This window comes from Patagioenas fasciata, chromosome 21 (genome assembly GCF_037038585.1).
Source record: "Patagioenas fasciata isolate bPatFas1 chromosome 21, bPatFas1.hap1, whole genome shotgun sequence".
Classification (NCBI taxonomy): Eukaryota; Metazoa; Chordata; class Aves; order Columbiformes; family Columbidae; genus Patagioenas; species Patagioenas fasciata.
Window position 1 is genome coordinate 7,757,960 of NC_092540.1, and position 20,405 is coordinate 7,778,364.

At 53.3% G+C, this 20,405-nt stretch overlaps 2 protein-coding genes across 8 annotated transcripts in view; one reads left to right on the top strand and one right to left on the bottom strand.

Annotated features, from left to right (window-relative positions):
- Positions 1-15,919, bottom strand: part of LOC136110857 (dynein axonemal heavy chain 9-like) — a 38,783-nt gene extending 22,864 nt beyond the window's left edge. For 2 of the 5 annotated variants that reach the window (XM_065854549.2, XM_071817617.1), the window contains exons 1-4: positions 3,653-4,676; positions 2,841-2,999; positions 1,969-2,049; positions 1,228-1,358 (exon numbers count right to left, since the gene is read on the bottom strand). In XM_065854549.2, coding sequence (XP_065710621.2) covers positions 1,228-1,358; positions 1,969-2,049; positions 2,841-2,998 — 370 coding nt within the window. In that variant the 5' untranslated portion in view covers position 2,999; positions 3,653-4,676. Of the gene's footprint in view, positions 1-1,227; positions 1,359-1,968; positions 2,050-2,840; positions 3,000-3,652; positions 4,677-15,200 lie in introns of those variants that run through there. The other 3 variants (XM_071817619.1, XM_071817620.1, XM_071817621.1) reach the window with 3 other exon arrangements.
- The window catches only part of LOC139829552 (dynein axonemal heavy chain 9-like), a 212,303-nt gene that overhangs the window by 114,331 nt on the left and 77,567 nt on the right, over positions 1-20,405 (top strand). The window lies entirely within an intron of this gene.

The window sequence follows — 20,405 nt, forward strand, 5'->3', positions numbered from 1 at the left end:
AAGCAACTCCTTGTCCAGTGGGCAGATGACGACGGCCCCACTAGTCCTGACTGTAATAGAAAACCTGTCAACAGTAAAGCAACTGATGTCTGACTCGTCGAAAGCTTTAGCTTAGCTCTGTACAGCTCTGTGGTTTTACCCTGAAGAATTACCCCAGAGCGCAAGCATTAATAAAACCAGATCGTTGTGCAATTAAACCTGTGGACCAACAAGAAGTGACAGAAGTGCTTGAATGCATGCAAAAATAACCCCTAAGGCCCAAGACCAAGGAAGAAGAGACTCCCACTATCAGCATCACCCTCCCAGCAAATCCACCAACAGCAGCCACACCAGTACAATGCCAGGGAAAGGGGCAGAGACTTAAAAGCAGGTGCACACAAATCTGAACTGCGCTGTAATGGAAATTAACAATTATAGTCCAAATTATCCAATTAGGGTTAGTATCGCTGTAGCCGGATTAAAACCAAATATTTGTTGTATTTTGATTAAACCCTTAAAGTATTAATTAGTTTAACAATGAACCCTTGGCTCCTTATATAAGGGGTGTTTCTCCAGCCCATTTAAACTGCACAATGCAGAGTGTGACACAGATCCTTAAGAGATTCAATGTTTGCACGTGAAGTGGTGAAGAACAGTGTTTTCTGCCAGCACGTGCACAGCTAACACAGTCTAGATGGTTTCATTGTGCCAGAGAGCAGCTGGGTTGGACATGGATGTCCAGCTGTGTTGGTCTGCAGGGACAGACCAGCAGGACTACACTGTTTTTCACTACAGACAGGGATTTGCAGTATTTCCTTGGGCTGCGCTCAACTCCCCTAAGCAAAGCAAAGCAAGGAAATTCGGGCTGCAGTGGCCAAAGCCTGAGAAGCAGCGCTCTAACAAAGCAGTCTTAGGTACAAGATCTGTCCTCTTAGTCTGAACTCCCATTCCTGCATAATAACACCAGAGGAGCTGGTGGAAGTTGAGGTGAGTCCTGTTAGAGTAATGCAAACACTTTATTACAGCAGAATAAATTCCCAAACCCATTCACCCTGAACTTTGGCAAGAGTCTGGCTCAACAGACCAGCGATGGAGCTTGTCCCAGCCTGGAAACAAAAGCCTAGACTCAAGCACAAGCAGCCCAGTCTCAATTCACAAACTAGAAAGATTTGGCTTGAAATCAGTCACACCAGGCCATGAAGAAAGGCCAGAAGCCAGCACTGTGGTAAAGTTGCCCCAGCATCTCACCTGCCTCAACATCCATTAGCATGGTTTTGAAGGCTGGGATGTAGCTGCTCTCAACTCTCTCCAGCAGCTCCATCATGTTCCTGACCTTCCTCGTTGTCAGCTGGTTGTAAATGCATTCCAGGTCATCACACCTACAGCAACCGAGACACAGAATCACAGAATCAGTTGGTTGGAAGAGACCCTCAAGATCATCGAGTCCAACCATAACCTAACCCCTGGCACTGCCCCGTGTCCCTGAGAATGTCATCTCTGTGACTGTCCAACCCCTCCAGGAATGGTGACTCCACCACTGCCCTGGGCAGCCTGTTCCAATGCTTCACAACCCCTTCTGGGAAGAAATGTTTCCTAATATCCAACCTCAGCCTCCCCTGGCGCAACTTGAGGCCGTTTCCTCTCATCCTGGCGCTTGTTCCTGGGGAGCAGAGCCCGACCCCCCCTGGCTCCAAGCTCCTTTCAGGCAGTGCAGAGATCAGAAGGTCTCCCCTCAGCTCCTGTTCTCCAGCTGAACCCCCCAGGTCCCTCAGCCACTCCCATCACACTTGTGCTCCAGCCCCTCACCAGCTCTATTCCCTTCTCTCAACTCACTCCACTACCTCAAGGTCTTTCTTGGCCTGAGGGGCCCAAAACTGATTTGAGGTTTGGCTTCCCCAGCGCTGAGTACAGTGGGACAGTCATTGCCCTGGGCCTGCTGGCCACACTGTTCTTGATGCACACCAGGATGCTGGTGGCCATGTTACCCACCTACACTGGGCCATCAGCTGTCCCCCAACATCATCTGTTTCCCCTGGGCCTGATTCAGGGCTTCCTCCAGCTACACATGGACTGTGGAAATGGGAGAAAGCTGCATGAGGCACAGACAAACCCTACAGGACAGAAAGTGCTGAGTTCAGCATGACAGCAGCTCTGCTACTGACAGAACATCGCTGAAAAAAAGCCATCGTGTTTCTGCAGGCATTAGCAACAGCTCTCCAGCCAGCAGGGCTTTGCCCCGAGTCAGCCTGAACCAGTACAGCACAAAGGTTTTCAAAGGGCAGGAGGAAATACCACTCCCAGGCTCCTGAGCATCTAAAGCCCCTCTGGCCCTGACAGATGAACAGCAGCCAGCTGAGATGCACCATTTCCAGACAGCCCCCAGCAGGTGTCCATCAGCAATTACTCCTGTGGATGGCTCCTAGTGAACAGTGACGAAAGAGTGCCCAGAGCGGGTGTGGAGTCTCCTTCTCTGAGACATTCGAACCCGCCTGGACCCACCTGTGTGATCTGCTCTGTGACCCTGCGTGAGCAGGGCTTGGACTGGGGGATCTGCAGAGGTCCCTTCAGCCCAACCAGCCTGGGATCCTGTAAAGGGCATTTCTGAAAAAAGTCCCTTGAGGTGTAGCCCCTGTGGTGGGGCTAAGTTAAAACACAGCCAGCTGCCCAGTGACCTCCCAGGCACTTTGCAGATCATGATGATTTTCTGTGCGGGAGCAATTTTCCTTAGTTGAAGCCTACATGAACCCCAAGTGGCCTGTTCTTCTCAACTCATGGAATTAGCAGCTCCACCACCAGCACTCTCCCTCTACACAAAACCAGCACCACAGGGCACCATGCACTGGCCAGGCTGCTCTGGGTACCTGTTCTTCCAGAACTCCAGCTCCACCTTCGGGTTCGGATTGCTGCCTTGCAGGAGAGGCTCTGAAGACTCTTTCTTCAGTGCCTCCTGGATCTGGTGGCTCCAGTCTATGATGGCCGACTCCATGGCATACACCAGAGATTTATCTATCCGTTCCATGCTGTAGTAAACAGAGTACGTGATTAACTTTGTTGATGTGCATTGCTCAGTTGGATCTACTTCCAATGGCCGTGTGGGCAGCTGGATTTTACAGGGTTTCACATTTCAAAACCACAAAACAATCAAACCCCATAAGATTTTGTCACTGGTTTAATATAGGAATTACACTCTGGAGAAAATGGCTGAATGTCTGCAGCAGTGTGGGCAACAACACTGTTCATAAAGTGAATGGTAGAAATGAAGAGCCAGTCGCCACCTCTCTGCACAGCCAGTCATTGTCACATCAGATCCATTCAGGTTCAGGATCTGACCTGGAGACTCACACATCCAGCAAGATTCTCTCTCCCCATACCATTCTCCCTCAAAATATTCTACATCCCTGCAGTCATTAACTCACTTAATTCAGCAAGAAACACCACCAAGTGGGCTGGGAAGCTGAGGACAGGTCACCCCACTGCCTTGGAAGCAGTAACTTCTCACAAAATCCCACCCGCACCACGTCCTGTCTGAGGAGTGATTCATTCCACTGCACCCACACATCTCCTGGGGTTCCACAGGGGCACGCACGCAGCCCAGACACGATGACAACTTGATGTACAAACGCATCTGCTTCTCTGGACCTTCCAGAACCTGTTATTTTGGGGTGGTACTCACGATTTCTCATTTTCCAGATCAATGTCCTCAATTCCCTCTGAGCCAGCTGGGAGAGGCAGCAAGGTCTTGCCGTCTACTTGGCCAACAACTGTGAAAATGGTACTTTTGAGGTTGTGGACATGACGCACGATGTCTTGTGACACCACTTGTGGCCAGCCCTGATGGTTCTTCTTGTTCGTTAGGATGGGCACGATCACCTACAGCGGGAGTCACGGAAGACCAACGGAGAAAAAAGTGCAGCAGGAGACGGACGGGCCACCAGGCTCTGAGGTCTGTGCTTGGCCAAGCCTGGAGACCCATATTCATTGCTGTCTCAAGCAGTTCCCATGTGAAATAGAGGCAGCTGATGATGAATGGGCATCTCTACAGGCCCACTTTATACAGCAGAACACCCTTTTCCCCAAATCCAAGCAGCCAAGGAGGGTGGAAGCCAGTAGGCAAAGTGAGCAGCCCCATCCCCAGGCTCTCCCAGCCTTTCAAGCCCGCAACTGGAGATGGCCCCATGGGCTGCTGTCCCTTGCCCTCACAACTGTCCCCGGTGCTTGGTCCCCATGTCCCTGCCCATGGGCACAGCCGTCAGGCTGCCCTTTGAGCCTGCCAGGGCTGGGCTGAGCTCAGTGTGCTGCAAGGGAAGGTCTGCTGGTACCCCCTGGGATACACTGGTGGTGAGGGTCCCCCAGGTCCCAGCTGCAGCCCACCAAACAGGAGCTTTGCCTTTATCAGCACTTTTACTGACCCGGCAGCATGGGGTTGTGGGGCTGGTCGGGGTTTGCCCAGATTTGAGCTGCTTTTGGCTTGTTTGAGCTGTGACAGCAACACCGTGTCTGTCACCTATCCTGGCTGGCTCTGCACTGGGACCAGCCTGTGGCAACAGCCTAACAAAGCCAGGTTGTCCCTAGTGACAAACAACAGCCCTTTGTGTTACTGGACTCAGGGTGGGGGTAGGGGAGGGGGGGGAGGTGACTAAAGGCATAAAAATAGCTGCAAATGGACATAAAATTGAAACGGAATAAAGCAGCTCAGCACCTCCATGGTGCTGTCCCAGGATGCTGAAGACTCTTTGGAACTGTGGCTGGCTCTGTAGACCCGAAGAAGACCCGACCAGCCACCTTCGTGCCCAGGGAGCCGTGGGAAGGGGGAGCACAACCCCAGGGAACACACGGGCAGGTGCTGACGAGTTCACCTTCAGCAGTTTTAGCTGCATTATTAGCAAGATGTGTCTCTATTACTTAAAGCATGTGGACTGCTAATGCCAGTGATGTTGTAACCAGGCAAATGATAGCCGTTCATTTTCTTTCTGACTGTTAAAATGATAACTGGACTCAGGATGAAGCCCCAGCCCACAGAGCAGGTGTGTTCCCTTCGGCACCGCAGGAGTGAAGCAACAAGTGGACAAGGTCACCAGCTGTGACCCCTCACTGAATAAAGACAAAGTGTGGGCAGAGGAACACACGACCCCAACCCCAGGAAATTCAAGACCTTTTTCACCTTCACGCAGACCCACCCCATCTGCCTGACCCAGCACCACCGCTGCTTTTGCCTTCAAGTGAAGCTTGAGAGGAAAATAGGATGAAAACCAGGCACAATCTGCTCCCTGCAGAAATACTGCATGTCTGCACAGGGGAGAGCAAAGCCTGCAAACACGCAGCTGGGACGCACAATCCCGGCTCCCAAAGGCATTCAGAAAACAGGATTTAACAGGATCTGCCAAAGTGTTCCTACCCCACCATCTACCCATAGCAGACGGTGCCTGCAATGCTATTGGCCAGCCGTGATGCAAAACCACTGTTTGTGCAGACTTCGCAAGACCACGGGGCTCATCAAAACAAAAGCTCCCCGTATAAATAATGTGTTTTCTCACAAAACCAGGATAACCAGTCTGGCAGCCTGCTCTTGGGAATCCAATCTATCAGTCACCATCTTAATATACCAAACATCATGATCAGAGCTTCTCAAATCCAGCAGCTCCTCTGCTTTCCCATTACAGCCTCATTCCTGAGACTTCTCCAGGTGAGGAGCCATCAGGAATAAACCGAAACAACATTGTCTAGTTCAGGCTAATAACACAGCAAAGCAAAAGCACTCGAACCTCTTGACGATCTCTTTAAGAAAACATCAGCCCACCTGAGATAACCCGACACTGAGCTACAGGAGGCTCCTGAACATCACAAAACACTTTTTCACTATGAGAGTAATCGAGCACTGGCCCAGGTTGCTCAAAGAGGTTGTGAAGTCTCCATCCTTAGAGATAATGAAGAGCTACCTGGACATGGCCCTGGGCAACTGGCTCTGGATGGCCCTGCTTGAGCAGGGGTTTGGAGTAGGTGACCTGCAGATGTCCCCTCCAGCACCTGTGGGTACATCAGTCCCACAAGGACCCCACTGATAGACAGAGCTGATGTGGATCAGCATTCAGGTGGTTTATATGAGTTCTAAAGCCGTCCATGGTACTGCAAAGGGCAGAGTTAAGGGTACAAGTGCATCAGCAGAGAAGGGAGGGAGGCCAAGGAGCCTGTCTGTAGGAGGGGACACCTTCCCCGCTGTCATGTGCGAGGGGCACCCGGTACTCATGGGTGCCAGGGCTCCCTCTGCACCTCCGGGGCTGCCCAGGCCTCACAGGATCCCAGCCTGGTTAGGTTGAAGGGATCTCTGCAGATCCCCCAGTCCAAGCCCTGCTCACGCAGGGTCACAGAGCAGATCACACAGGTGGGTCCAGGCGGGTTTCAATGTCTCAGAGAAGGAGACTCCACACCCGCCCTGGGCAGCCTGGGCCAGGCTCTGCCATCTCCCAGCAAACAAATTTCTCCTCATGTTGAGCCTGCCCCCGTGGCCCCTCATCCTCACCTCCTCCACGAGGGCGGCAAAGTGCCGCAGGGCATCGGCGGGCAGGTCCCCGCAGAGCAGCTCCCCGGGGCCGGCGCCGGGGGCCCGCAGGAAGAACAGCCCCTTGCGGCGGGCGGCGGGGGGCGGCGGGGGCGGCCCCAGCTCCAGCTCCCCGGCCGGGCCCCGCCAGAGCAGCAGCGCCGGCCCCGCCGGCCCCGCCAGGAAGCTCCGCAGCAGCGGCCCCGCCGCCTCCCCGCCTGCCCAGCGCTCCCAGCGCTCCGCCGGCACCCCCAGCCCCCGCGCCGCGCACCGGCACAGCCGCTCGGCGCCGGGCACCGGCTCCACCGCCTGCTCCATCCGGCCGGCACCGGCGGGTGTTGGCAGGGAAGAGCCGCGTTGCCCGGGGGAAGGGACACTGCGAGGAGCCGGGGGCGGGCCGGGGCGGGACCCAGCTCGCCTGGGAGACGCAGCTGCCCCGGGCAACCACGGGTATCAACACAAGCTGGGGATGGAGGGCCTGAGAGCAGCCCTGCGAAGGACTTGGGGGTGCTGGGGGATGCTCCCTCTGGGGGGGGTCTGGATACCACTGGATCCACCTGGGCACCCCCAAAGTGGCTTTTTAGCACTTATTTTTCTCCTGAAAAAGCAAACACAGTGGGGCTTTCTCCCACCTGGTTTGGCCTTTAGGAAGGGAAGAGCAGAAGAAGGGGCCTTGGGGACTAGAACCACTACGCAAACATTTGATTAGGGAGACAGGAGCTAGAGATTTGTCTGTCACTGTGGAAGAGGTGACAGCGGTGTGATCTTTGCCTCCAGACTAATCCCAAAAATATGCCCAAGCTAGAAATGGGTCAAATGGGGAACGGGAATGGTCCTGGACCACAATGGCAAACTGATTGTTCAGAACTCCCAGGAAAAGGGGGGTACCGATATTTGTTGGTATTAACTGATGTTTTTTCAGGTTGGCCAGAAGCGTTCCCTACCAGGACAGCAAAAGCTTAGGAGGTGACTACAACACTGATACACAAAATAATACCAAGGCTTGGAGGCCCAGCTGTTAGATCCTCTGATTGAGGGCCACATTTTACTGACGAGTATGTGAAGTCTTTTGCAGAAAACTTTGAAACCATAACAGGAAGGTCCATTTCAAGACCCCCTGACTGCTACCAATATCAGAGAACAGAATGCCTGGATTCGCCATTCTAGAGTGAAGAAAGCCTGCGAAACACCACGGAGGGTAACCCGGGCGCAACCTGGAAAACTCTGTTTTTCACAGTCACCTTTTGGTCCTTCTGGGGGACCAGCCTGGGTGGTGCTTCCCGCATTGGGAAGAAGAAACCCAAAAGAACAAACAAGTAGAATTTTTGGTAGATATGGGGGCAACACTAATGAAAACCTGGACAGAAGAAACTTCAACCCCATGACGGGAGGGGCCTTTTTCTTGTTTTGTTAACTACAGAACCAGCTGTTTGGAGGGCAGAGAAAAGATGGACACACGTCTCTCAAGCTAAAGGACCCCTGACGGAAGAAAGAACCTTGAAAGTATCTCAAGAACCGGGCAAACTGAAATTGAAGTTGACTCGGGGTTCTAAATGGACTGTGGTATAAGCATATCCACAAAGGGAACTTACCAACAGGATTGTGTAAGAAATGTCTAAGAATAGAAGATCAGGAAACCAGAGCTCGGTTGAGGATTCCAGTTGCCACTGGAAGAATAGAAAAAAAATAGCCAAGAATGGTGGGAGGTATTTACTGAAGGGGTGAATGGGAATTTAGAGAGTCCACCAGTGATGAAAAGAATAGAGTGCAGACAGAGAAACCACATTCCGTGTTGCTCCTGTTGTTCCTAGGAAGTGAAGGCCAAGAGTTGGGAAACGATAATCGCCACGCTAACGACAAAAACAGGAAAGGCGGGGACACGGCCCTCGCTGCCGAGAAGACGACGAACTCGGCTGCGGCTGCAACCTGCTCGGCCAGAGAGCGTGGAAACCTGGACCTGATCCTCTTGCCAGGAGCGGTGACTTATTCTTCCCAACTTAGCCTGGCTAATCCCTGTACCAAGTGCTACGAGCGTGTGAGAATAGGAAGACTAACCCAGTATGTTCTACATTATCACACTCGTATTAATTCTGGATGTTATGATAGAACAAAATTGGAGAAGTGTGAAATCCAAGGGCAGGAATTATGGGTAGCAACTAACCTAGAGAAAGGTGGACTCGCTGTAGGCTCTGCCTCCTGCCCTAGGGGAGAACAGAGGATCTGTTTTACACAAGCTGGTAGGAGGGGCTATTCAGATGGAGGGGGAGTGCAAGACAAAACTTGAAACAGAGAGGAGTTTAATAAATGCCCCATAGGAGGAATGCAAACTTGGAAAGATGGTGAATGGCCTGCACAAAGAATATCTGAATACTATGATCCAGCCACATGGGCCCAAGATGGAAACTGGGGATCCCGTACCCCTATATATATGCTAAACCAAATTATTCGGTTGCAAGCAGTGGTTGAAATAATAAGCAACCAGACGGCTGAGGCACCGAATCTCATAGCGAGACAATTGTCTCAGACCAGAGCTGCAGTGTACCAAAATCAGGGAGCGTGAGATTGGCTTTTAGCTGAAGAGAGGGGGGCGTCTGTGGGAAACTGAATACTTCGGAGTGTTGTTTGGAAAGAGATAACGATGGGGAAGCCATAATGAAAATAGCAGAGGAGATAAAACGCGTTGCACATGTACCAGTACAGAAGTGGAATTCTATACTTACTAGCCATTGGTGGGGTAACTTATTTGGGGGAGCCTGGTGGAAGAAAATAGGCTTCATGATCGTATGTGCATTTCTGGGTTTACTGTTTCTGCCACGTATGACCCCGTGCTTTGTTCGGTTAATACATTCAGTAGTCCAAGCCATGCAAATCTCAGGCACGCCTACAGATCCTGAAATGGCAGCAAAAGCAACGGGGTATAAACTAATGATTTTAAAAGATAACACCAAACTGGACCTGGCCATCGCACTGGGAAGAAGAAACCCAAAAGGAAAGCGCTAGGAAGTGCAGTGAGCGGGGTCACCACGCCAAAGAGCGCGAGCTCCCGCTGCAGCCCAACAGATGCCATTGCTGCCGGGGCACCAGCCACCCGGTCATCAGCTGCCCCAGAAGAGCAACACGAATGTTTTGTTCAACATGAGAATTTGTTTGTTCTTTGAGGGAGAAAGATAAGTCTTCTCCTGTCGAAGCAGCCTTCTTACTTGTGGTCCGAGAAAAGGTTAAATAGGGAATCATCACGTTAGTACAAGAATTTACTAACCTTCCCGAAAAGGGGGGAACTGACAGAGGGAACTAACTAACTAACTAACCCATTATGTTAAGAAAAAACAGAACCTCGTCGAATGCCAAGGTAAGAGGTTTTACAGCACCTAGATGTAAACTTGAGAAGACGAGATAACGAAGATTTACAGCAAAAGGGGGGAACCAGTCTGATTTCAATGGACTTGGCAGCTTGGGTTCCAGTCCACTCAACATAATGAGCCAAAGGTAAAGAGGTCACTGTGACGAGGCTGAAGGAGCCTTCATCCAAAGACCCTCCTCAAGACCACCAGATGGCACTGCGCAGGTGCAACAGGGAGGGGTCAAGGAGGAGACTACGGAAATGATCACCTGGGACTCATTTTAAGAAGAAGCGGGAAAGGTTATGAATATGTAGAGGCGTTCCTGGGGTCATTATGAATACGTAACACCTTCCTGTATTAAACACACCTCATTCAGCTTCTTTGGGGAACTCAGAAATTGCTGAGCTGACACCAAGTCCTGCTGTGTCCCTGTCACCCGCAGAGTGCCCGCATCCTCCCCACGGTAGCGGGCATTGTGACAAAGGTTCTATGTCAGCTGGGTGTGGCAGCCGAGCGCCCCCTAGGGGAGGGGGAGCCTGTCAGCCCCGGGCCTGTCACTGCCTGCTGTCCCCCCGTCAGCAGCGAGGCCTCGGAAAACTTTCCAAAACATCCCCAGACTTGGGTCCAGCGTGGCCAAAAGTCTCCAAGAGACAAGTCGGAAAGAAGGATATGGAACAAAGGGAGAAAGCGAAGGGAGCAAGCCAAAGGGAGGGAAGAGGAAAATCTAGTGCCGGGCTGCAGGACTGAAATGGAGGAATGGAAAGACAAAAGCCAGGAAGCAGGAGAGTTTGAGAAAAGGAGAGAGGAAAGAAGAGACATGCAGGCAGACGAGGGCTTAGTGAGAGAGGCTGGCACAGAGAACAGGATGAGAAGGAAATAAGGCAAGGCTGGGCCAAAGGACGTTTCCTTGCTTTATATTTTCTACCACATTCCTCTGGAGACGAGCAGGGAAGCCATCAGACCTGATGGATTAGGCCCAAGCAAAAACCCCGGCTACTTGAGACACTTAGACTAAGCCTAAAATGCAAAGATCTCTCCATAAGGATGGGTTTTATACTCTACTTCCACAATCTGCTGGCAGTACAAAAGAATAAGCGGCAGATCTACTTAGGCTGAGTCACGGTGGTTTTGTGCAGAAGGATATGGAACAAAGGGAGAAAGCAAAGGGAGCAGGACAAAGGGAGGGAAGAGGAAAAACTAGTGCTGAGCTGCAGGACTGAAATGGAGGAGGTTTTGCATTTTCTTATGATACAGTTGTATAGGTGGCTTCAAGCCTAGACAACACGATTTCACGTTTTTCTTCTGGAGTTATGCATTTGCTGTTCTTTCTTTCTTCTTGTTCTTTTAGCAGGATCATTTTATCTGAGCATGGCAGTGGCCCTAAAGGCACTTGCTTTGATAGAGCTGTCCAATAAGGTGTTGAACAAGTCCTCGCAGACACGCAATGATGTAGCACGCTATAGAAATCAGTGCTTCTGTTACTTCGATTAAAGAAGTAATTTCTCTCAATATTCCAAACCAAGATTCTAACAATCCCATGAGTGGACTATCTACACCTGAATTCTCAGCCAATTCTTCTGCTGAAGCTGTGGTTAGACATATATCACCTTTTTCTGCCAACATCGTATCTGGGACCATGTTATTTTCCCATGCCATTCTACTAGTAGCATCTAATTGCTTGGTGATTCATTTAACTGCTTGTCTAGTATAACTTATAAATAAATGTTATTTATCCCGTCTACATTCTTGTTTGTAGTTACCTACCAAAACAAAAAGGACTCAGAACCCGCAGCTAACTTGACTTCTTGCTTTGTGTTCCTTGGGGACTCCTCTGGGGACCCCAATCTAATTGAAATAAACCCTGTCATCAGAGGAAAGCCCTCAACTCCTTTTTCTGTTGCCCTGATGGATCACAGGGTTCAAATGCCAGGGTAAAAGGAATTTCCAATTGTACGACGTCACAGGTACCTTCCCAGTGGGGGATAAAATGGAATGAAGTGTCATCTTCCCACAGTACCACCAAAGATCCACTCAAGAAGCATTTGAGGACATATGAGGACCAACTTCCCGTGTCTCTGCACACCTACTCATGTTCCTAGGAACTTGGTATCATTCCTGCCGCGTCGTGAGAGACAGGCAGTATGATTTTCAATTATTCCTGAAAATGCCAGGGGGATTTTGATATTTTTCCCTGCAAAGCTGGAAACAGTAGGGAGAGAGTATGACACGACTTATTTCTCCATGCCGTAGAGTCTTGGCATAAGGCTAAGACGCACTCCATCCCCTGTCAATCTTCGCTCCACCCCAGAGGGAAGGGTACCACTTGGGCCACAGGCCTTCCTGCCGCACAGGCATAGCAATTGCTCGTTTAGGCTTTGCACCATATATTTGATCCATTCTACCCAGGCATTTGTACCTCCATATATTTTGAACCTTCCCAGGGCATCTTTTCTACTAATGTCTATTTGTGATCCATAAACCCCACTTACTGAATCATCTGCTCTCTGTCTTGCAATTAGCAAAGGGTTGCACTGCAGAGACTCACATCCTGGGAGAGACTGTCCTTTAGATAGGGTCATTTTTCTTTGCAACTCTATAACCGTTCATTGCTCACTGTCCATCCCCTAAACTCTGTGCTCCAAATAACACTGTACCAGGAGGGGCAATGAGAGACAGTAACAAAAACTGTGCACTTATTTAAATCATCCTTAGACTCAGTCCCCTTGGACACGTTTCTTTTCATAACTCCATTCTCTTTAGCTCTGTACATCCCCACAGTTAAGGATGTGGCAATCATCTACTCAAATTGTTAGGGAACCTTCAGTTTCAGTGACGTTTGTTAAGTAACCCATTTGTAAATTCTACATACACAGGATTAACAATCCCCAAAGGTTTCATTTCATTTTCATCTCTGTATCTTTAGTCGAAGGGGGTCATCAGTTGTCAATACTTGCCACTCGTCATTGTCCTTTGGAGGTTCCATTGGCTCTTTAATCCGTGTCTAATGAGTCCACCCTTTCTCAGCTGGTCGTACCACTGTCTCGGTGAGCAGCAGAACTTGAAATGCTCCTTCCCAATCTGGCTGAAGCTTCCGTTTCTTTCCAGGATTTGACCAGGACCCAGTTTTCAGGCTGAAACTTGTGAGCTGCAAACTCTAAAGGCAGAGTTTGTGCCAGACGGCCTTGTGCCTGAGAGAAGATAGGTAAGACAACCCGAGTATACAGTTTTTGAGAAATAAATCCTTAGTTTCAAACTGTGGAGGTCCACCTGTTATTAAACTTTTGCTACCACTGCTGCTGCGGCAGTGCTCAGGAGGAAAGCTTCTCCCCAGCTGGCAAGGTGATCAACCAACACTAGTATGTATTTAATTCGACCAGCTACAGGCAAATCACCTTGAATATTTTGAGAGAGTTGTAAACTTGGACCCTGCCCTCCTGCAGGCTGCTTTTTAAGTGCCTTTTTATTTAGTCTTTTACAAACCACCCATCTTTCACAAATCTGCTTGGCTATAGTATAAATTCCCGTATTACGTCACACATTCCTTGTGTTCCCCAATAACTCTCCTGATGTAGAATCGCTAATACCTCCCTCATGATTTGCTTATTTAACATTTCTCTACCACCTGGGAGTACCCATTTCCCACTCTGTTCCCTGGCTCCTAATTCTTGGAGGACTTCTTCTTATTTTTCATCAAAAACTGGAATTTCCTGTGAGGCCAGGACCTCAAGCGTGAGATAACTTACAGTTATCACTTCAGGTTTTAAGGCTGCTTCTCAGGCCATTTCATCTGATAACCAATCTCCCCTGACACAAAAGGAGTTTCCCCTCTGATGTCCCAATGGACATCATGCACTACAGCCACTTCTATTGGTGACATCAGATTATGTAACACTTGTCCAACTGGTTCTTCACAAACCAATTCTTTCCCTTTGCTATTCATTAGACCCCATTCTTCCCAGATTTTCCCAAAGGTGTGCACTACTCCAAATGCACATCTAGAACCGTTACAGATGGTACCTTCTTTTCCATCTAACATCTGCAGTGCCTGATTGACAGCGTATAGCTGGCATGTTTGAGCTGACCAGTTATTAGGTAACCTGCCCGTTTCTTATTTCACCACTCACACCTTCAACGATGGCACACCCATTGTGTCTTTTCCCCTGAATTATCCCTGAAGTCCCATCTATGAGGAGGTGCAGCCCATTGTCATCTCTCCTCAGGAAAGCAGCAGGGTTTAATTTCCTGCTTTCTTTCACCAGAAGAGCGGTGACTGCTGCAGTTTGCACACACTCAAGACACTGGCTCTAAGAGCTTAGATAAGTGTGCCACTGGCTGTCGCTTCCCCCCAGCCCACTTGCTGGTGGAGCAGTGTGGGAGGCAGAACAGGCCACCCTGTGCAAGCATTGCTCAACAGTACCAAAAACATCTCTGTATTATCAACACTGCTTTTAGCACGAATCAAAAAACATAGTCCCATACTAGGTACCACAAAGAACATTAACTCCACCCTGGCCAAAACCAACACAAACTTCCAGGTAATAGAATAGCTCTCAAATTTTCTCCTTATCACCCCCCCAGGCAGTAACTGTGCTTCCACACCCAGAGCCTGTAAAACGTTTGTCTCTAATAAATAAGCTGGGGAATCTTCCACTAATATATTCCTTCCCCATACACTTTTAATTCTTATTATCACAGATAGGGCTGGAGCGCCGCTCCCCGCGGCCGCCGTCCTGTCCGCGCCAGAGACCGCCCCGCCGCCATCTCTAGTGAGGGCACAGCGGCCGCGCTCTCCCCGCCCCGCCACAGACACCTCATCAGCCACCGCCCGAACGGCGCCGGTACCCGAGGAGGAGGACTCGAAGGACGTTAACTCCCCCTCCTCGGCGGGGTGCGCCGCCCGCTTCCCAAGAGCGGCTCCCAGAGCGACCAGCTCCCCTCCTCCCCGGCGGCACGGGGCACGGCCTCAGTGCGGCGGCTTCACTGCCCGCGCCGAAGATGGCGGCGCGACGGGAGCGGGAAAGCGTGAGGCGCTGCAGGCGGCAGGCCCGGCCCGGGAGCCCCCAGCCGCTCCTGCTCCCACGCACCCCCCCCGTTTGCTTTACATTTGTGTATCGTATATAAATGCAGAAACAAGGAGCAGCGGCACGGAGCAGGCTGCTGGGTACGAGGTGTTCCCTCAGCACACACACCCACACCCCCCCCGTCCCGGGCCGGGCCGGGCCGCTCCGCACGAAAGGGAAGGTGAGGGAAAAACAAAAACTAAAGGCACAGAGGCGTCCTGGCTGAAGCCGAGCTGTGCTCATCTACCCTTTGAATGACAATTCCAAAGGCACATCCCCACTTACGAAAGCTGGCGGCTCCGCAGGGTCCCCAGCAGACACAACCACCGGCCGGCGGGGCGGGGGGGGCTCTGCAGGGTCCGCAGTCTGAGGACAACGCTCCGCCCGCAGCCCCACACCGAAACCGCCGGAAGGTCCCACAGCCTCCTTGTCAAGCCCAAGGGAATCCGAGCTGGGCCCGTATACGGTCAGTGCTCCAGAAGCTTCCCTGCTCCCAGGCGTTTCACTAAACGTCTGTCAGCCGAGGGCTGTGGGCGTGACCAGAGCGCCCATCAACCGGAAGTGCCGGGCGCTTTCCTGCGGCTGCAAAGTGCTGCGACATGGGGCTGTGGGCCCCCCGGGGCGGGGCGCGGAGCTGCTGCGTCCCCCCAGTTCTGGGTCCCCCGACCCAGAGCAAAGCGCTCCCCTCCTCCGGCTGCCGACAGTCAGCCCGGCTTCTTGCACAGCCCCCTGGTTACCCCCTCACCCCGTCCCCCCAGTTAGTCCCAGGGGGTGTTTCTGAAGCCCATGGACACCTCAGCCCCACCCGGGGTGCAGGATGGGCCTTTGCTGGCTCTGCCCTGGTGCCCACCGGTTTGCTGCCAGTGCTCCCTCTGGGGGGGCCCTGGGTACCACCGGATCCACCTGGGCACCCCCAAAGTGCCTTTTTAGCGCTTATTTTTCTCCTGAAAAGCAAACACAGCGGGGCTTTCTGCCATCCTGCCCCAGGGACCCCCACTCAGACCGCACCGGCACTTGGTTGCTGTGTGCACATACGCAGGCACATCGCAAGAAGAGCCAGAGGCCACGGATGCATTTGCAAAGAGCAAGTTTTATTTTAGTTCCCTCTCTACTGGGGGATCTCCGAAGCCACACCTGAGCTCCCAGGCAGAGGTGACACAAACGGGGACGCAGGCGCTGGTCAGTTCAGCCCTGCTGGAAGATCGGTGGGCCTGCTGAGCTCGCCTGTATTTCAAGGCTTCAGGCAGGCGCAGCCTCCCGCTCTTTCTCACAACAAAGCAGGAATCTCAGACACAGTGATAAGGTGCCCAGAGTTTCTCCCAGGCCTGTGTTATCTAACACAGAGCTTCTACTCATCAAGCACACAAGGTCAGTCAGACAATTAGTGTGATGTGTGTGCTTTTTCTACAGACAGGTGCAAGTCACTTGAGCGTATTTACATTTAACTAACCTCCTCGCCAAATCTTCCCCTATATCCCCATACACACCCATGGCTATAGTCTGGCTTCATTCACCCCTCTGAGTCACCTGTAAAAGCCCATTGTGGTGGTGCAGATCCAGCAGGGCAATTGCCTTCATCCTCCTGCTCACTTTGGTTGGTGAAATTTGCACTCCAAAAGGGCCAATGGGCTCCTCTCTGCCTCCTGTTCCCAGCCCTGCTGTGACCTCTACCATCTCTCTTCCCTACCTTAGATTCAGCAGTCTATCCCGGACCTCAAAGGCATCGTTACGGAGGTGAAACGGAAGGGCATGGAGAGCCACCGGCGAGCAGCTAAGCGCGAGCATTAAGGGCAAGAGGAGGACAGAGAGCCCTAGGGATGTTGTGTTACGTCAGTGAAGTTTCAGAACCTTTCTAGCTGTTTTGTCCTGCACAGTTGTTGAGTCCCTTTCATACTATTAAAATAACCAAAGATTTTGAAGTGTCCCTCCGTTTCCTGGGAGGGTTGGAAGCATCAGAGCATCTTCACCCCAGAGGCCGTGGGGTGCCTTTTCTGGCAGGTGGGATTCTGGTTGCAGGAGATGGTGTCCCAGCAAAGCAGGCAAAATAGGGAGAGCAGGCCGGGACAGGAGTGGAGCTTCAAATAAGGATTAGTACTGGTGTTCACATTGGGACCTTCCAGCCAGACTGAGCTCTGAGATGTTGAAGAGGGACGTCACAGCAGGGGGGCCGGTGCTTTGGAAGAGCTTCAGAGATTTTCCACCACCCCACCCAGCACATCTACAGATGTGGGTTTTGCTGCACAGCCATGTGCTGCGTACTAAAACTCACCTTCCCCCTCAAGATGTTGGGAAGGTGTGGAGAATGGATAGAGGTGAAGGATGAACCAGCCAGGGCGGTTGCACCGAGCATTTGGCTGTTCATGGCGAGGGCTGACATGACGAATGCAAAACAAGAGGCCTAAAAATGGCTCTGGAGTCCCACTGTGGAGTTCAGGCTGGGCTCAGAGTCTGTTAGGGAGGACATTTGAATGCACCAAAGACCCAATGACATAAGCTTACAGGTTTGTGCATCAAAGAGACCATTGATCACATACTTGCTCCCTTCTCTCCAGTGGTTTTTCCTGTCCTGAGCCCAGAGCAGTGGATTCGGCTAATGCATCCTCCAGGAAAGTCTGAGAACAGAAGGCTGCTATCAGTGAACAAATATATCAAGATTTCAGGGCTTCGAGCATTAAAGGAGATTAACCTGGGGAGGCAGTTTCTTGCCTTTCCAAAGATTTCTCAGCCTGGCCCAAAAGAGAAACATTAGGTCAAGAGCCAGAAATGGAAGGGCTGGATGTCTCGCTGCTCTGTACTCTTGCAATACCAGAGAACTCCAAAGGATCTTGTTTCTGTTCCACTTCAACCACCCTGCTGTGACACAGCCTGAGACATCTCTCTGCAAAGGTCAGAGGTGCAGAAATCATCCAGGAGCCAAGCTTCCAACAGACATTTGTAGTGGCAGAGCCCCCCCCTGCCCCGGGGGGATGGGGTTGTCCCCAGCCTGGCTGAGAGGTGAAGCCAGAGGCAAAAGAAACTGAAGGAGCACCATTAGAAGGTAATAATGAGTGAGCAATCGCTGAACACACGCGTGCAGAGCGCTGGCCAGTACATGCAGCCTAGCATGTTATTGTATAGCACGAGTTACAACCAATCACGTTGTTGTAAGGCGCGTGGACAGGGCAGCCTTGCTATAAAGCCAGCCCGGTCCGACAATAAAGCGAACTCTGTGAACATCATATTGGTGTGTCAGGTTCCGTGTCTGGCATGGAAAAAGCAACATTTCTGCTTTGCTGTAACGTGGGGGAGCCCCTCGCTGCCCCCCTAATTGGCTCGTGGGAGTCAGCAGTGTGGAAGGGGGTTAAAGCCTTGGAGCAAATGTCCTGCTTGCACTGAGAGCCCGCGGCCACCAGCCAAAATACCCTGGGTCTGTCCCCGCGGGGCAGCCACCCCCTGGCTCAGCACCGCCTTGTCCTCTGAGTCCCTGCAGCAGGACGAGCAGCTCAAGTGCCTCCAGGCCAGCATCATGCAGCTCCAAAAGGACTATGAGAAGTTCAGCTCGGCCCTTGCAAACCTCCAGCAGGATGGCCAGCAGGAGCAGAAGGACATCAAGGTGGGTGGCTGTAACCCGCAGTGCCGGCCCTGTTCCTGCTGGCTGTCCCAGCTCGTGCCGCTGTGGTACCCTGGCGTGGGAGCCGTGTGGGCAGCGCCCCTGGGGATGCTGAGCAAGTGGCTGTGCCTTGTGCTCCTGCCAGCTGCAGCTTCCCAGCGACGGAGGGGGCACAATGAGGGGGCTCGTGTGGGAGGAGCCCTCCCGAACCAATCTTGGGGGGTGGGTGCAGAGGCTTTTTGTGGCAGGGGACGGTGTGCAGGTGGGGCTGTGCCCCCAGGAGCTCCCCAGCCCTTTTCTCCCCTCTCCAGGCAGCTGCTGCCTGGTTTCCATTGCCTGTCCTGCGACCGGCCCCTCCACACGCTGGCGCCTGGACCGTGAGTAACTGCCCCCGACCCCTCCCTGGCGTCGAGTGACACATGGGGTGCCACCTGCCGGGCACTGAGCACCCCGTGTCCTGTCCCACAGGGAGCGGACGGGCGAGTGCAGGTACCCCACTGTTCCGCGGAGCTGCGGGGGCCCACACACCCTCACGCCCCCGCGCTTCCAGCCCCACCGCCCAGCACCCCACGGCCGTCCCCATCCGGCGCCCGCAGCCCCAACAAGGTAGGGATGATGGAGGTGGGGAGGGGGATGCTGAGCCTGCGGGGGGATCCATCCGTGCCTCAGTTTCTCCAGGGAGAGCTGGCTGGGGGAGGGTTGCTGGGGGATGCGGAACGGGGCCCCATGTTTGGGTCACACGCTCTCCCCTTCCCAGAAGGACGCGATGCAGCTGTTGGGCCAGGACGGCACTGATGGGAACCGGCAGGACGAGCAGCTCTCCATGGTGGGGGGCTCTCAGCTGCCCACAACGCCAAGGGCCACCCCAGGCACCTCGACCTCGAGGAGCCGGCCAGGTATGGCCCTGTCAGGGCACCGGGGGGCAGAGGACACCCTGCTGTCTGGGGGGACGGGTCTGTGCCCGCAGCTGGGCAGGGTAGGATGGGGATCTGGGATCTGGGCTGGGATGTGGGGGCAGCACGGGCTGCTGGGGCAGCCGCTCCTCGTGGTGGAGCTGGAGGGAGCTGGGGGGACATGGGGTGTGGTGCTGGGCAGTGTGGGACAACAGCCTGTGTGCTTCAGGGTGGGGGCAGGACCCTGTTTGTGGGTGTCTGTGGCTGACCCTGCCTCTCGCCCCCAGGCACCCCCTCCTCGCTGCTAACGGCCGTGCTGCTGCACCAACCAGTCCCGTCTCCCAGGCGCTTCACCCTGGCACCGAGTCTGCTGCCGCCCATCCAGCCCCCCCGCAGTGAATCACTCCCTGACAGCCGGGCAGGATGGGGGTCTCGGGCCCGGTCCCACCGCCCTGGGCGCTGAGCAGGCAGCAGCTGCAATAAATGGTGATGGGCAACCAAGCACTGGTGTGGTCTGAGTGGGGTTCCATGGGGCAGGATGGGAGAAAGCCCCACTGTGTTTGCTTTTTCAGGAGAAAAATAAGTGCTAAAAAGCCACTTTGGGGGTGCCCAGGTGGATCCAGTGGTATCCAGACCCCCCCCAGAGGGAGCATCCCCCAGCACCCCCAAGTCCTTCGCAGGGCTGCTCTCAGGCCCTCTATCCCCAGCTTGTGTTGATACCCGTGGTTGCCCGGGGCAGCTGCGTCTCCCAGGCGAGCTGGGTCCCGCCCCGGCCCGCCCCCGGCTCCTCGCAGTGTCCCTTCCCCCGGGCAACGCGGCTCTTCCCCGCAAACACCCGCCGGTGCCGGCCGGATGGAGCAGGCGGTGGAGCCGGTGCCCGGCGCCGAGCGGCTGTGCCGGTGCGCGGCGCGGGGGCTGGGGGTGCCGGCGGAGCGCTGGGAGCGCTGGGCAGGCGGGGAGGCGGCGGGGCCGCTGCTGCGGAGCTTCCTGGCGGGGCCGGCGGGGCCG